The 15,439-nt window shown below is 46.1% G+C and overlaps 1 protein-coding gene across 5 annotated transcripts in view; it reads left to right on the top strand.

Moving 5' to 3' along the window:
• LOC119178453 (protein tyrosine phosphatase Meg) overlaps positions 1-15,439 on the top strand; it is a 365,579-nt gene that overhangs the window by 218,289 nt on the left and 131,851 nt on the right. For all 5 annotated transcript variants that reach the window (XM_037429656.2, XM_037429658.2, XM_075887796.1 and 2 more), the window contains 3 exons: positions 7,112-7,180; positions 8,643-8,834; positions 12,182-12,263. In XM_037429656.2, coding sequence (XP_037285553.2) covers positions 7,112-7,180; positions 8,643-8,834; positions 12,182-12,263 — 343 coding nt within the window. The remainder of the gene's footprint in view (positions 1-7,111; positions 7,181-8,642; positions 8,835-12,181; positions 12,264-15,439) is intronic.

Raw genomic sequence — 15,439 nt, 5'->3', positions numbered from 1 at the left:
ACTGCAGGACAGTTGTCCATGGCGATGATTTTGATAAGCTAGCCATGGTAAGGCTTTGTTGCATGAGGAGCGATAGAGTTTGACGGTACCAGAGGTGTACGCATCACAAGTGCTCCTGCGGTTGTCGTCGAAGTTGTGCCAAGAGGGAGCATGCCGGAAAGCATGATGCGCTCCATGGTGGTCTGGACGCATTTTTCAATGGCCCGAGTGATAAGCTGTTCAACTCTTTCATGAATGGATTTCTCTATTTGAGCCATACGGTGTTCTAGTCGCCGCTCGAGTTCTTGGAAAGTCGTTGGGGCGGGAGGACGTGAATGGTCACTGGTAAGCGGAAGCCCCGTTGACTGAGCTACGCCCCTTCGAGGATGCTTCGTCCCTCCACCCGAGGCGGGCTGCGGCGCACAGGACCCCAGTGTTGAGTTTGATGGATGTGGTATACCATTACTAGAAGCAGTTAGCGGCACGTTCGCTGGTCGAACTACATCCGCGAAGGTGGTGCCCCCGGCGCCTTCTGACTGTGCAGCAGGTGGTGCTGGCGGCCCGGTGTAAAAACCCTGGCGTGTTGGTTTGAGCATGGGTCTTTGTAGGCCTTGTGTCGCGGAAGGGCGGCGCTGTTGCTCCTGCGTATTCACTTGCTTGCGTTGCCTTTTGGCAGCCGGCTTGCGTTTTTGTTCAATTTTCTTCTTTACTTCTCGTCTTTTTGGACAGTTCGTGGCTGTGGCCAGGTGAGACCCACCACAGCTGCGGCACTTTTGTTCTGTGTTCGGGCATTGCGTACCCTCTTCGTGTTGCCGCAGACCGCATGTCGAGCATCTAGCTGCCGAAATATTGGGGCATTGCTCCTTGCGATGCCCTATCTTGTGGCATATGTCACAAACGGTCACTCGTGCACGATACGGAAAAACACGGATCGTAAATGACCGCAGGCCAACCTTATAGGGTAAGCTGTTACCTTCAAATGTGACCATGGCAGTGCCTTTGTCACCAAGTGGGCGTGCCTGCAGGATTTTGCACTTGCGGCAATGTAATGAGTTCATTAGTTCCTCAGAGGTCATGTCTCCAGCATTGCGAATGATGCCTCTGATTTGATCGCGATTAACCGCTTCATATGCTTGAAAAGGTACTTCCTTTCCTCCGATTGGCAGAGACGCTATCGCGAGAAGGGCGTTGCACACCTCCGGTTCAGCCGCGTCGACTGCGAGCTGGTTGCTATAGCCTAAATAGCGAACCCGGAACTCTGGAAGTGGGTCTTCCTCAGGGATGTTGAGATGAGCCGAAATGCGGCGAGTTATTACTCTATCTAGTCGTATGAATTGCTCGTCCATGATGCGGCATGGTTGCTTAGGCCGAAGAATGACGGTGTGCTGATAAGCGCGCGGGGCACCTGAGCTCGGCGTCACCGCGACCGCCGCATGGTTCTGCTGCTTTCGGCGATAGCTGACTGGTATCCAACCATCCTCTTCGTTTTGGTAACTAGCGGAAGCAAGGAGCGTGTGACGTGCACTTCTCATGTGGGAGTGATCCCTGGGTATGCTAGTGTGCTGTCGTTCGGGCGTCGGTATGAGCGAGCCTCGCGCACGTTTCTCTCCGTTCGGTGCGGTAGAAATTATGCGAGCTTGATGAAAAGTATTTTCAGACTTGCCTTCAATGCTATTCTGTTCCTCGAGCTCCCGGAGTGGGGCGAATGGGTTGGTGTCCGGCAGGAGCAGCACCCGTGAAGGCATGGTATCGGCAGCCGAATTGTTCGTTGAAGTCGGCGATGTCACCGAGGCAGTCAGGTCGTCTGAAGTCTGTAGGTCCATATCCTCAGGCAGCGGCACGTCGGCTGGGAGCACGCAGGACTCTGGAGAGGCCATGAAAGCTCGAAACCCGGCGGGTGATACTAGCGGCAATGGCCGCCGGCAGCTAGCCGGGCGGCGGTGCCGCCGACGAGCTCAGAAGGCAGCCTCCCAGTATCAGCTGCAGCCGGTAGATAACGAGCGAGCAAGCAGCTAGCGCAGCAACAGCTGCGGCGATGGCTTGACAGCGAAGCGCCGGCCAAGTGTCGATATCGTCGGAGCGCGCTCGAAACACGTCCGTTCACATCGGACGCTCCCGAAGCCGCTGCGGATGGGGTCGGCAGTTTCAAGTACTTGATGCCCGTAAGAGTGGACAAACAGACAATTATACAGACAGACAGACAGACAGACAGACATACCAAAAATTTTGCGTTGAAATTCCCCAAGAAAGATCTCTAAAAAAGAGGGGGGGGGGGGTTCGTTGGAAGCGTACAATTAAAACTGGGGACATGCAGTGCACAGATAGAAAGAAAAGCAATAGGCATGTGGCAACCGGCGAAGGGGGAGGGCGAGCTGAGACGGTTGAGGGGTGTCGGAAAAGTAATAAAAAATGGGAGAGAGCCACCGGGTGAAGAGGCGACAGGTGTTGGTCAGCGTGACTGCAGCGGATGAATGTAGGGGATGCGTTTATTACGCGAGGAAAAAAAATCAAAATTTTGATGACTGAAATTGGAGGTGCATTTAGTATGCAAATGCGTTCATTACGCAAGTAAATATGGTATTCATGACAGCATGTAGCATGTTTATAGGTCTCAGGAGCCGGAAAAGCCTCTGTCAGGCATTGACACTGCAAACAATACCAAAATTAGATAGCATGGTATCATCATTGGCATTATAACATGACGTTGTTTGATGAAACGTGCTGCAGAAGCTACAGAAAGCTTTGGGGTATGGGCACGATTGACTGAGTATGTCACAATTAGTGAGTCTTATGAGAGCACACACTTTAACCTTTTCTCGTGGCGTTTCTTAAAAGGACTGGCCTTTGCTGTTCTTGGGACTTAAATGTTTAAGTGTGGTTAAAATTTTGCTATAGGGGTAAAGCAATTAATGGGGTAACAATGCATTGGAATATTGTACAGAGTGAGGTTATGGGCGAACTCCTTTAGCATATGATCTGGCATAACTCAACAGAATGCTAGTGTGAGAAAGTGTGGTCACTGCAGTGGGCAAAGCGACCGTCAAGCTTTCTGTTGCATCTACTCAAAATGAGCGGTGAGAAAACGGGCTGAGATCCGTTCGCCGATCCCAGTCAAGATATGGTGTGCACACACTCAGACGCGGTTTCCACCAGAGCCACAGAGCTCCTCCCAAACAATTTGGACTTTCTGCTGCGATTGTGGGTCCTAAACAGCATTATTCGAAGCCACCACCACTGCCTGGTTGGTTATATCGCAGCCTCAAACTAGCACTTATCCCAAGCACATATCTACTATTAGCCATAGCAGTTTCTAAAGGCCAAGCATGCCAACAATTAAACCTTTGTTGTAACACATCTTTGTCGCAGTTTTCATAGTGTGTAATCTGTTCACTGACCTGATCACTTAAGTTGTAGTCATTTTTTAAATGCTTACCAGTCACTATGTGCCACAAGTATGCTGGTGCACAACACTTAACCGCACCCCTCAACATTTAGTGAACACCCCAGCGTTCCACAAAGGACGGGTCATCTTTTTGGTAAGAGCAGATGTCAGTGAACCAATCAATCTAAGTTTGAATTTAATTCATACCGATAGCCATATTGGGTAGGACGACAGATGCTGACGAAGGCACCTGTGTTGGCCTTTGACCAACAACCATTTCACAATAAGCATCTCGAACACTGCTTTCAGCATGCATGTGATACAATTAGTTTAAGCATGCTGCACACCTTTCATAATCAAAATAACTCAAATTCCCTGTGCTGCCATGCGCTGCTGCTTTTATTCTGTGTGCATTGGTCACAGAAACGAAAGCAGCTCATCATGTTAGACCAATAATATAGGGGCCACGCCTATTCATGATTAGTTTCATGATCCCCTGCCAACTAGCTTCACTTGATTGGCGCTCCCTTAGCAAGTGCACATGTACGATGCAACAAGCATCTTTGCACTGTCACAGTGTGAGTTTAGTTGGCAGCTACTGCACACAAATAGCTAGAAATTATTGACTTCATTTGCTCCGTGCAGAGCGGCTACTGTGATTTAGTGAAGCGGGGACAGTTTCCAGTTGACATTATGACACTGTACAAATGCACATGCGTGTATTGGAGTACACGCGGTTATGTGTTGTCTGCCAGAATGTCAGCCATTGCATTTTCTAACGAAGTTTCATCGAGCTATTCGGCACCACTGTCATGTGTTATACACCTTGTGGTGTAAACTGGAGCTTTTTTCCTGTACTTTTCAGGCTGTTCCTTTTACACAATTGACTATGCGACGACGTTTATTTTTTTGTTGGTAATAATGGCAATGCAGGTCACAAGGCACCAGTTTATAGTTGGCGCTCAGTGTGCAGTAGTAGTAAACAACTTTATTAAGGGGGCAGACTGGTCTTATTTTTGTTTATCTCTTCGGTGATCTTGATTAAACTGCACAGGATTATAAAGTTTTTTCTGCTGATTTCAAATATCTAATTACTTTTCCTGTAACTCATCTTGTTCCTGAGATAACTTAAGTTTACCGCCTACTGTTTGGGGCCACCATAGAAAAATAAGTGCTTAATTAATAGTGATATTTAAGGTATGCCGACATTGACTAATGGCCATAGATTGAAAGTATGCAAGAGTTTCTTTGTTTTTGGGCCTTTCTTGATTATTTTACAGCAAACTTAACTATCAATTTTCAAAAGCAGTTTAAATTGTGTTACAATTTTGATGAGTAATTAATTAAAAAGGCTTGTGCTCTGAATTCTGCTCCCATACTTGAATCCCACATAGGTACATACAGGTTTTCATTGCAAAAAGAATTATTGTTGTACTTGCCCTAGCTGTAGAAATATTCAGGCCTCAAAATTGAACAGTCCTAAATTGACTTTTTTGAAAAAAAATGAAACAAGCTGAAAACACACAGCTTCTTCATAAAGCAACAAGCATAGTGCACATGTTTTGCAATCCTCATAAAGGTGCTCATAAATTGGTAGTATAGCCTCAGACACAGGTACCGCCAAATTATAAAGAAGCCTCGAAGCCAGTTCCTCATTTTTTTGCAGGTTCTGCATGTTAGCAGCACCAAGAATCTGGACAGTTAGAATAACATTACAAAAATATTACCACTTCCTGGTGTGTGAAAATTTGCACAGAGATAGAAAAATACTTGCAGAAACCAAATATGTCAATTTTAAAACATGAAATTTTTTGTCGCTTTTTGGTCCCAAAGACCAGTCGACCCCCTTAAGGCATCTGGCAGTTTTCTAAGTGGCGAGGGCTGTCAGGCCATGCCTGATCGCCACCTCGTCTCAGTGTGCTGTGAAGATGAAAAGATACTGAGTACAAGAAAAGAACACAACACTTTAAAAAAGAAATGTAAATTTTAGTGCTTGTTTTCTTTCTTAGACACAATACTAATGAGCACTAATAGACAATGATGCCAAGATAAGTATAAAAGATGTTATTAGGAGTAATTGTAATGTAAATGTGAAAAAAAAAAAGGTGGATGAAAAGATAACTTGCCACCGGCAGAATCTGAATCTGTGACCTTTGCAAAACGCGTCTGATGCTCTACTACTGAGCTATACGCAGTGGCGTTCATCCCTTTATCCACTTTATAGGGTATATGTGTGCATTTAAAGGGGCCCTGCAACACTTTTCGACGATGGTCAGAAACACTGCCGATCGATAGTCGAGGCCTTTCGAAAACATGCGAGCCAAATATAATAGCGGAGCATGTGGCCTGGGATTTACTAGACATTCTCAAAGTCACCTGAAAATTGCTCTCAAAGTCAGCTGAAAATTGCTTTCTCTTCTCTCCACAAATGATGCTACAAGCTTAAAAATTGCTTATCGCAGTCATTGTATCAGCGATGGGCTGATTTGAACATGGCATGCTTAGTCGTTACAGGGGCCCGCCGCGAGAGGCTGCGTCTTGTCCACGGGTGCACACGCGATCACAATCAAAAGCCGCATGTTCGAAGCAAAAAAAAAAAAGAGAGAAAGTGCTCAAGGTTTGATGCGCTCGTGACACATATTCTTTCCCTGTGCAATCCCTCCCTGCTTAGCTTCCAGAACTTTTGTTGGGACAAGGGAAAAGAAAATGCTATCCCAGTGTGTAACAAATCTTTGTAACTCCGCTCATACTAGATAAATTCTGAAAGTTTTCACGGTGGTGAATCTATGAGGCAATCAGTAAATCCTTTTCATGGCTACTTGGAAAAGTGTAGCTGAGGCCCTTTAAATGTGGGAGCGTTAGTCAGCAGCACCTGTCGCCATTGCAGCAAGTGTGGAACACAAAAAAAGCACACAAGATTGTCACAGATATTTCACAATGTCATCATAAAACACACACACGCATAAACACGCACACACACAGCAAGCATATGCACAGACGCATTCAATGAAAAAACACGAAATGAATATGATTACAGATTTACTATCTGATATGCACGTCAATGTATCTAAATTCATTTAAGTGCAGAGTGACAGATGGTTTGCTAACTCGCCCTGCCCCCGTCTTTATTTTGAGAAATCCTTCGAGTAACAAGCAGGCTTGTTCGTTGCAGCTTTTGCCAAGGATCTTTGCCTCACGACCACATAGCTCACATGACATTATAACTTAGGTCAATTAGGCCATCTACCCAGAATATATATTTTTTAATAAAGTTTCACTGCTGTTCAACCCCATAAGTGTCTAATAAAAGTACAGACATGCTGTCAATGCTATTTCCATAGATATTGTGATTGTTTGATTCTATAAGGGTGATTAAGGAAGTTGTATTAGTTTTCTTTCTTTTTTATATATTTATTTTTTATTACTGAAGACTTTTTCTGCCCACATTGGGAAGTTGAAAAGCTTGATGTTGCCCGTATTTAGGCTGGTAGACCAGCCTTCATCAGAGCATCTGGTCACCTGTATCTGAAAATGACTACCTATTTAGCTAAAGTAATTTGCGACTGCTTCTGTATAACAATCTTTAAAACGTAACTACTCCTCAGCCATGGCTGGCACACAGAAGTAGTGGTGCTACAAGACCTTCATGAATTTTTCAGAAGGTTACTGCAGATATAATACGAAATACACGAAGACGCATGCGAGTCTGATAAAGCTAGTGTGTGATCATCTTTTTGTCTCTTCCTCCAGTGGCCGAACAGAATACCAGACACTTGAAGAGATGAAGAAGAGGGGCCTAGATGAGCGACCTTTTCTCAGGTACTGAGTCTTTTTCATCCCATCATTTTCTCTTTGTGTAAAAGCTTTTCTCCTTGAACAGTGGAATATTCAGTTAAGGCTTGCTTTAGCTATACCGTATGCTTACTAATCTGTTCTACAGTGCACTGTCAATACTGTGTGTAGAGCCCTCCTCCCCCAAAATGTTTTCCGCCATGACGTACAGAGTGAAAAATTACCATTTCAATGGGGTGCCCCCCCCCTTTGAAATTAAAAAGGTACCTCCCCCTCAGAAAATATTTCATCACGCTCAATCTACAAATCAACATGCGGTCTTTCAAGATTGAGAACTAGTCAGTGGTGACAAGGAGGACACCAGTGAATAGGAGCTGGTGCTGCTTTTGTGCCTCGCCGGGTAGGAATGACTCTTTCCCCACAGGGTTAATTACCTGCTGAATGTATAGTGAATTGCACGAAATTGGAATCTCACTTGTACATTTCAAGCCATTTAGGCATATACAGACAGCTGTGAATAGTCAATCACATCTAGCTCTCTCCAGTGTTTATACCACATGGGCAATCTTAGTTATAATGGTTCTATGCTTATAATTCTTTGACTATAAATGTCGTATGCATTATGGGACATGTATATATTGCTATAAAGTGATACTCTCAATATCACACTATTGTACCCCAGCAACGTCCAACTTGCCTGCCATTTGCATTTGGGTTTCAACGACAAACACTACTGTGATTTCATTGAACTAATGAGCCGCCAGCCAGTGAGCCGGTGAATGGCACGAAAGCCATCATTTTGACAAGTTTTTTCTCTATCCGTGCAACCACTGCCGTGATAAAGACTAAGGAGCATGGCTCAGAGCCATGTCGACACTGGTAAAAAGACCAACTCTTGTGATTATAAGTACTGACCGTCTGCCTGAGCCTTCTTTCATGCCTTTAAAAATGCTTAATGCTTCTGTATGTATTGTGTTTTATGCAGTTGGGGAATACTATGGCATCGGGTGGTACTTTGCATTGTCTGTTGCAGTCAGTTTTATTGTAGCGGTCAATCAAAGGCATGTTAATTCCTTGGAAAGCCAAAGTGCTCAGCATTATTAAGTAAGCCTGGCATAAGCATGCTTGGAGGATCTTTGTACGAAACCGCTCCACATTAATGATTATTTGGAGCTATAGTATACATGTGTAGAAGTGTCACTTAGGCATGCTTCTTTGAATATTACAAAACCTCTGGAATTTTGTTCTTTCTATACCGAACAACTTCAACAATGGTTGAGCCATCATCACTTATATTAGAGATTTTCAGTTAAAGAAAAAAAAATTCCAAAAAAACCTGCGTCTTCACATTCGCTTCTTAAGGTTAGACAGCCATTCAGCTGACACACTTCGAAGGCACCGACACACAGCAGACATCCAAGCAATGTTGAAAATAGTGAAATGTGTCATCGTACGTTGATATCCTGGCTTCTTGTTGGAATCGCTGCAGATCCCCCAGCAAGCGTTGCATCCGCCAGACAGTGCCGACACCCACGGATGCCCGCGACAAACCGTCCAAGAGCCTGGCCCGCATGAACGGGACGTCCAGCGCGCATGTGCGCCCCTACGACAGCTTCAGCCACAAAGTACAAATCTCCGGGCCCGATTACCTGCCGCGCAAGGCGTGGGTCGACGGTGCCCTGTGAGTCTTATGCCGACTGTATCGCCATGGCTTGCAGTGCATGATACTTGCAATGTCTCAAAGAAACGTGAAAGCCAAACTTAGCCAATGTGGTACAGTTTTCGAAGGACATCAACATGACTTATCATGGAATTGGTGCCACCACTGTAAAAGTTAAAAAGTAGTTTCTGGTTTCTTGATGTTAGCGCTACTTTCATTCATTCATTCAGTTTATTTAGGCAAATAGAAAATTGGCTCGTTTGAAGGGACTGAAGGCAGATTACCTCGGCATGACTAGGGTAAAAAAAAATGCAATGATTTTTTTTTACAGGGAAACCAAATTCAAAAAGTAGAAAGCATACCTGAAGCTTTAAAACATCATGCTACAATCAAGAGCAAAATGCCTATAGTAAAATAAGAAAGAAATATGTGAAAAACTGAAACCAGAAAAATACCAAGCCGAAAGACTAAGTACTATGCATAAATACACATTTGAAAGAAATGAGCGACTTTTACACAACTATACAAAAGTACAAAAAAAAAACACTAGAAGGAAAATTTATGGTATGTTGTGAAGAAAGAGAAACAAGAGACAGCACCCCTGCTACGGGCCGGCTGTTCTTAGGTATTCTGATCTTCGTCCTTCTTCACTTTGCTAGCCTAGCATGCCGCTTTTGTCATCATTACACTTGACCATCCTGCGTGCATGCAGTCCTGCCAAAGTTGGCCTTTCTCTCATGGTAGTTGTCTCTTAAAACCGCCATAGGTAGAACTAATGCCTCTCGTGGACGGCATTTGCTGCCCCGCACAGGCCGGTCGCGACCGCGGTGCGTCATTCTCTGCTAGTCATGCAATGATGGCTTTGGCGGACTGTGCCGGTCGCCGCATGCCTATCAGGGAAGCAGGCAAATTCTTGTCTAATGAAGTGCACCTACGAGTTCAGACAGGCTGTGATGCGCGGCCTTCATGCTTCGACGCAAGAGCCTCTGTGTTGCCGTCACTGCCTTCTCCTGTTCTGGGGCCGCGAGAAAGCAAGATGCTCCTTGGTGGTTTTGTACCACTGCTACTATACGGGTTGTCGCCACCATGGCTGTCCACCACTCTGGAGACACCAAGGGAGTACTAGGGGTCACCTCGCTGCTCTGTGCGAGCTGGTCGCTGTCTGGCCGATCCAGGTCGGATTTCTCGCTGACGCAGACTGCCTCCTGGTGATGCGCACAACATTCAAATGGTCTCGAAGTCATACTGAAGTGCCTGTGATTTCCAGTAGAGCCGCATGCTAGGAGGCCGGAATGGCTGATGCTGACTTCATCTTCTTGTGGTGCATCGCTAGCTTTGGCCAAGGCGTGGTGGGCAGATCTCGATAAAACAGGCATATCGTCCATTAATGTGTCTTCGGCAGCCATGGATTCATTGAGTAAAGCACTCGCACACCCAGCAAATGACTGCCGTGAAGTAGGCAAATCTCCTACAGGTTGGTCACTGAGCTCTCCTTGCTGAACATCTGTGACTGCGGTGTTCCACCTGGGAATTCCGTAGCCGAAGAAATGCTCGGTGTCAAGCAGCGGTACTCGGCTGCCATCTATGGCGAGCTGTGTACACCAGACAAGAGGTAATCAGCTCCCAAAACAATGTCCGTGTGCAAGTCCTCGAGGACAATAACGACGGCAAGGAATTTGCTCTTGGCTTCGGTTTGCATGCGCAGGTCCAGTGCACCGACTGGCAAAGTGCTCCCTCTGAGACCTTGCAAGGGTGCCTTGAACTAAGGCACCAGAGTGACGGGGGCATGGCGTCGATGCAAGGCAGTATGTGAAGCTCCTATTTATACAACTGCTGTAAGCTCGCCGACTCCGTCGACGTGGATTTGTACTATAGGAAGTGGCCACGTTGGGTGTTGGGTGGCTCGATGTCATGCATGTGTTGGTGCCGCATTGTCAACACAGTTACCGAACATCGGTGAGTGATTGTTTTTTTTTGTACTGGATTTAAAGACCAGCCGAGTCAGGTGTTCTTGCGAGGAATGAAGTCCAAGATACTGGTCAATGAGCTGTAGTGTTTAGGTGCAGCCTCGAGGACGTACTCCTGCTTAGCTCGATTGACATGTGGGGTTTAACGTCCCAAAACCACCATATGACTATAAGAGACGCCGTAGTGGAGGGCTCCGGAAATTTCGACCACCTGGGGTTCATTAACGTGCACTCAAATCTGATCACATGGGCCTACAACATTTCCGCCTCCATCGGAAATGCAGCCGCCGCAGCCGAGATTCGATCTCGCGACCTGCAGGTCAGCAGCCGAGTACCTTAGCCACTAGACCACCGTGGCTAGGCCTGCTTAGCTCCATCCTCAGTATGCGATTGGTTGCGCCACCGGTTCTATGGTGGATCCGGTCGAGAGCAGTGATGAGCATGGCACTCTATTCCAGCCAGGGCAGTTGCTTTAGGCCCCCGTATCTGTGCCATGCCTCGGCACAACGACGAAAGCGGACAATAGCCACCCGTCATTCACAGTTTTCGAGCCATGTCAAAAGCCGAGGGTACTGATAGTCACCACCCACATATTAGCGTCATCTCGGAAACCTCTGAACTTCGATACTTACAAAAGAGCGGTATATGGCGAGGCAGCTGGCCAGACCCCGGAGCTCAATGACTTGGAGCAGTCGAGCTGGGTCGAGCATGCAAGTACAGAAGGGCTCTGCGCCGCTGTCGGGTGAGGCATTGATGGGCAAGAAATCACGTCGGCGCAGTATGCGGCGGTCGTAGCACTCACTGTTGGAATATGCACGGTCAAGGAAGTGTGGACGGTGTCTCTTGGCCTTGTTGCATGATCTACGCCTTGGGAAGCATGTACCGTGTTCCGAGGAAAGAGCTTATGCGCATTGGTCTGAAGTAGCACGTCGGCGGTCAAGTAGTTTCCTGGGACCATCATGGAGGCCTGGACGTCGACCGTTGGTGGTGGGATGAATACTTGCGGCAGTGGTCGACTTGTGGGTTCTATTAACAAGGAAGTCTGGCAGCGTTCCACAGGAAGGCGCATTACCTCCAACTACATAGTAGGTGCAGTGTGCCAAGTTTTTTGACAACTGGGCCTTCTTCCTTCGCTTTGCTAGCCTAGCATGCGCCCATGCCCAAGCACTGCTTTTGTCATCGTTACATGTAATGATTGGAGCACAGTACAAGAGAGGAAGTACATTTTAACTGGTCACAGATAATGAAAAAGCTGTTCATTCAGTTTGAAAATTCAAAGAAAAAAAAAGTTTTTTAGGCTGTGTTTTTTACACACATTTTCTTCACTCGTGCACCAACACTTATGTTTTAATTTGACGTTTTTTTCGCCAACCACTGCTTCTCTTTGTGTGTCGTGTGCAGGGATGCCCAAGCATTTACACCTGCCATTCCTCCCAAGATGATCCGATACGCCGATGATGACTCTCTCCCCGAGTTGATAATGGTCAGTGCTGCATGCATCCTTCCTTTCTCTCTCTTCCTTTTCAGCTGCTGCTCATGTATCAGGGTTTCACAACATCTGTGTGCTACGGTGTGGTTATCACTCTTTGCGGCATGGATTGCAGATGCGCACTTGGACGCGTGTGGGTTGTGCATTGTTGGCAACCATACTTCCCAACACTTCTCATCGGCATCGACAAGAAATTCTGGAAATGTGTCACCCTGTGGACGAGGCTTTCTACTTGTACAAAAGCAGCAACACATCAGGATGCATTTCAGCAATTCCACAAAGAAGGAACCCCTTAAACTTGCACGACATGAGCTCGTGCACAGTCATGCTCACTATCAGTTGCAACACGATAGCCACGGCTCAGGGCACGTCAGCCCTGCACATTGACGCCGAAAAATGTCAAATTACCTTCAAATATTCTATTAGTTGAAACAGTGTTTACTTCAAATACCAGCAGCTATGTCAGGGCTGCCAAACAATGTTGGCACAACTTTGACAATGGCCAGCTTGTTGCGACTTGTATTGGGAACAACTGTACCTTGCCACCCTTGGACCACTCGCCGTACCTTGTAACGTCATCGCCGTACCAGGGAACACGGCCTGCTTTTCGTTGTTGTTTTTTTCCGGTCGCAGTACTCTATTTTTTTTTTTAAATAGTTTTTTGGATGTCTTTTCAACAGATGTGACGTTTGGGGCTTTTTAAATGTAAATGGTTTCTTTTCTCGTGTTACTGAGTCATTTTTTTATTGCCACAAACAACAAATGACATTCGTGTTTCTCTCCCAAGCAATTGCAGTCGAGCACTCACGCCAGTTTTCTCAACATTCGGACAGTGCATTTTAAAAAGGTAATATCGAAACAAAATTAATGGTTCTGGTTCAAGTTAGTAATTTTGGATACACTTGATAGTGAAGCAAAAGTTTTCTTGAAATGGGGACCAATTAACAGTTGACCAAAATACTAATGAAAATAAATTAATTGAGTTAATTGATAAAACATACATTTTTTTGCGTGAGCAATTGAAATCCTTCAGGCATCTTTTGGAGCAGAGCTCCTAATATACCGTAATTACTCGAATCTAACGCGCACCTTTTTTCCGGTTAAGCGAGTTCATAAATCGCATGCGCGTTAGAATCGAGTACGAACAAAAAAATTACGGTCAATCTATTGCCATCGCAAATCCAAAATGGCCACCCCCTACGTGCGTCGGCATGGTGCGTCGGCTATTTCTGCCTATGTGTTTACCATGTGCGGCACTTCGTACGTGTGCTGAGGAGTTCGTCATCTAGTAATGCATTAGCATCGACGACGTGGAAGGGCCGACTCCAAAAACTCGAGTGCACCACAATGCCGCTTTTAAAAGAAAAGTCATCGCGTGTGCAGAAACGGACGGAAATCGGGCCGCATCGCGGTCGTTCCCGAAACGTGCGTGCGGGACCGGCGGAAACAAAAGCAGAAGATTGTCGACAGCAAAGCTTGACGCAAAGGCTTCAGCGGACCACAGCAGGGTCGGTTTCCGCAAATTAAAGAGCTGCTCGGCGAGTATGTGCTTGAGCAGCGAGCGGCACAGCGGCCCGTGACGACAGAACTGCTCCAAGTGCGGGCTATGCAATTAGTCTCAGAAAAAGGTCTAATGCGGAGCCAGTTTAAAGCGAGCAGGTGCTGGCTAATTAACTATATGAAGAGGAAAGGCTCTTCCCTCCGAAGGGGAACATGCATATGCGAAAACTTTTGCGGAGAAGTACGATGAAAAGCTTTACAGTTTTCAGAGGTTCGTCCTAAACTTGCGGCGCAACAACGGCTACCTGCTTGGGCAAATCTGGAATGCCGATCAGACGCCTCTTTACTTCGACATGCCTGGCACCACAACTGTCGAGAAGAAGGGGGTGAAGCAAGTTCGCGTGCTGACATCGGTCCACGGTAAAACTACAGTGACGGCAATGCTCTGTTACACGTCAGATGGGCACAAGCTTCGCCCGTACCTCATATTTGAATGGAAGACAATCCCGAAAGGAATCGTTTTTTCGAGTGGTGTGATCGTGCGGGCCAGCGAAAAAAATGGGTGCGCGTTGCAATCGATGTCTTACGTTTTTTTTTTTTTTTCGCGGTGGAAATCGGGTGCGCGTTACAATCGAGGGCGCGGTAGAATCGAGTAAATACGGTAATACGCTTTTCGCATGTTCTCTAAGATCTTCTGCCGTGCAGCGCAACACAGTTAAACCGAAGAGTACATCACGGCACACGAAATGCCAGGACACCTATGTTAAGAATAATGGGATTGGCTTCAGCTTTTTACTGGTTTGATCTTGCAACACTTGTTGCTGTGATTTTCATAAACACATTAACTTTGTGCCTGTGTCCCCTAAATATAAAGAAAAGTAAAAGAGAGTAGTGAAGAAGAAAACTTATAGGCCCTCTAATTTGGCCTGGCATGCCCACCCTTCCGTTCTCGTTTCTATACATGGTATTTATTTTGTTTTTTCAGAGGATAATGTTTATTGCATGTTCTTCATAATGAAGGTTCGCATTGAAAGGTTTGTTTTTCCCACTGAGGTAGCTTAGCACATAACAGGCCTACAGCCAGAGGGTGAATACCTTAAAAGCCCCCCCCCCCCCCATATTTTTATCGGAAGGGGGTGTTTCACCAGAAATAGATACTGAAAATAGGTGTTTTTCTGAAATAGGCGAGGCCTTCGGTGGGCCTCCGTCTAAAATATTCCTGGCTATGGGCTTGGCACATAAGATGTTGCGCTGGTAAGCTCAAGGGCACAAAATCAGTTATCGGCCACTGCAGTGACATTACGACAGGCAAAATTCATAGAATGCCCATGTTGCAAGATGTCAGTGCCTGATAATCAATTTCAGGGGTATAAATTGATCCAATGTCCCCCAATAAGGCATGGCTAATAATTGTACCGTGGTTTTGGCCCATAAATTCCCAAAAATTGGTGTTATTGTTTTTTAAGTTCTTTGCAGTTATATACCTTTCTATCTTCTGCTTTCTTTCTCCCCTCTTTTGTGTGTGTGGGGGGGAAGGGGGCCGGGTGCAATAGCTGTGTGGTTGCCAGGTGCTGTCTGTCCAAAATTTAATTTCTTAGGTTGTGGTTGGAGGAGAGAGGCTCACTAGACTTTCTGGGGCCACTTTGCCATGCAGCACTTAGTATGCTGAT

This window comes from Rhipicephalus microplus, chromosome 1, assembly GCF_043290135.1.
Source record: "Rhipicephalus microplus isolate Deutch F79 chromosome 1, USDA_Rmic, whole genome shotgun sequence".
NCBI classification, from domain to species: domain Eukaryota; kingdom Metazoa; phylum Arthropoda; class Arachnida; order Ixodida; family Ixodidae; genus Rhipicephalus; species Rhipicephalus microplus.
The sequence above is the reverse complement of the archived record's forward strand: the minus strand, read 5'-3'. Positions and strand labels throughout refer to the sequence as shown.